Source organism: Arachis ipaensis, chromosome B09, assembly GCF_000816755.2.
Source record: "Arachis ipaensis cultivar K30076 chromosome B09, Araip1.1, whole genome shotgun sequence".
Classification (NCBI taxonomy): Eukaryota; Viridiplantae; Streptophyta; class Magnoliopsida; order Fabales; family Fabaceae; genus Arachis; species Arachis ipaensis.
Window position 1 is genome coordinate 142,809,261 of NC_029793.2, and position 1,564 is coordinate 142,810,824.

At 37.3% G+C, this 1,564-nt stretch overlaps 1 protein-coding gene across 1 annotated transcript; it reads left to right on the plus strand.

The window, feature by feature from the left end:
• Positions 1–1,251, plus strand: LOC107616750 (transcription repressor OFP13). Its single transcript, XM_016318681.2, has one exon. It carries the CDS (start codon positions 240–242, stop codon positions 1,113–1,115), a length of 876 nt encoding a protein of 291 aa, XP_016174167.1. The 5' UTR covers positions 1–239; the 3' UTR covers positions 1,116–1,251.

A 1,564-nucleotide genomic window follows, 5' to 3' on the forward strand; every position in this document is an offset into this window, starting at 1 on the left:
GTTGTTTGATGGTAGGAACATTTAATAACATTGAATTTTATTAAATTTTGACACATGAAATGCACCTACCAAAACCCCATTGCTATTGCCATATTCTCTTGCCTCCATAGCTTTAAATACAACCATTCTGAATTCATATTTATTACTCACCAACATTCACATATCATAATACCCTTAACCCCCTTTTTTTTTTCTTTCTTAACTTTCATTCAGAAACAAGAAAAAAAAAAGAGATCTAAATGAGAAAGAAAGCACTAATGAAACTGCCACTATCTCTATTCAAAACCAAAGAGGAACCGCCACAAAGAAGAAAGCATCATCATCATCATAATGTTCTTCCATGGCAGAACTTGTTTCCATCTTGCGGCGGAAACTACCCGAACACACTCTCTTTTCGCGGCGGAGACGGCGGGGATTTCTTCAAGACGGTGAACTCTGTGTTCTTGGATCCTGCAGCTACAACCATTGAAGCAAGCATGACGGAGACACCATCAGCAGAATCATGGTTTTCATCGGAGTCGGCAAGCGCGGTGAGCTTGTCGACGGAGTCAGAGGAGTACGACGGCGAGTCTCTGGAGATGGTGGTGCGCGGCGTGAAGAGATCGGAGAGGCTGTTGTTCGAGGCAGGGGAGACAAAAACAAGCTCCATTTTGGAGATGGCGAAAGCAAGTAGTAGCTTGCCGTTCAAGGAAAGTGTGGTTGTGGCTATGGAGTCTGAAGATCCGTACAGTGATTTCAGGAGGTCAATGGAGGAGATGGTTGAGTGTCATGGAGTGAAGGATGATTGGGAGGGTTTGGAAGAGCTTCTTTGTTGGTATCTCAAGGTTAATGGTAAGAACAACCATGGATTCATTGTTGCTGCTTTTGTGGATTTGATTATCACCATTGCTGCTTCTGCTTCTGCTTCTGTTGCTGCAGCAGCTTCTTCTAATAACAACTCAACTTCTTCTTCTTCTTCCTGTTCTTCTTCTTCTTCATCTTCTGATTCTACAACTACTACTACTTATTCTTCTGCTGTTTCTTCTTTTCCTTCTTCTCCCTTGTGTTTATCTCAGGGACACAATGACATTGTTCATCATAAACACCATCATAATGATACTGCTACTACTAGTTAGTTAGTTAGTTGTAATAATAATAATAATCTAAGTGTAGTTTAGTTTAGTTTCATTTTATTTCATTCTCAACCTCGTGTGTATATATGTAGTGCAGGTTAATTACAAAGAAATTTAGTGAGAATTAAATTTTTCAGAATCTTTTTTCCTTTTCATTTTTGAGGAAAAAAATTAAGTAGAAATATAAGTTTAGGCGAAAATTCACGCGAAGTTCTTCAGATGAAATTGATAGTTAAAAACTGTTAAATCACAATTCAGTCAAACCCGTCATATAAGTAAAATATGGAGTATTAATATTATTTTAAAACTTGTCTTAATCCACACACTTTAGTGTCGCTCAATCGATGTGAAGATATTAAATGTAAGATCATTGTTAAGAGTAATTAATAATGAGATTATTCAAATGTGGTTTTTAAACCTATTTATCTCAATTCTATTGTAAAAGCAAAATG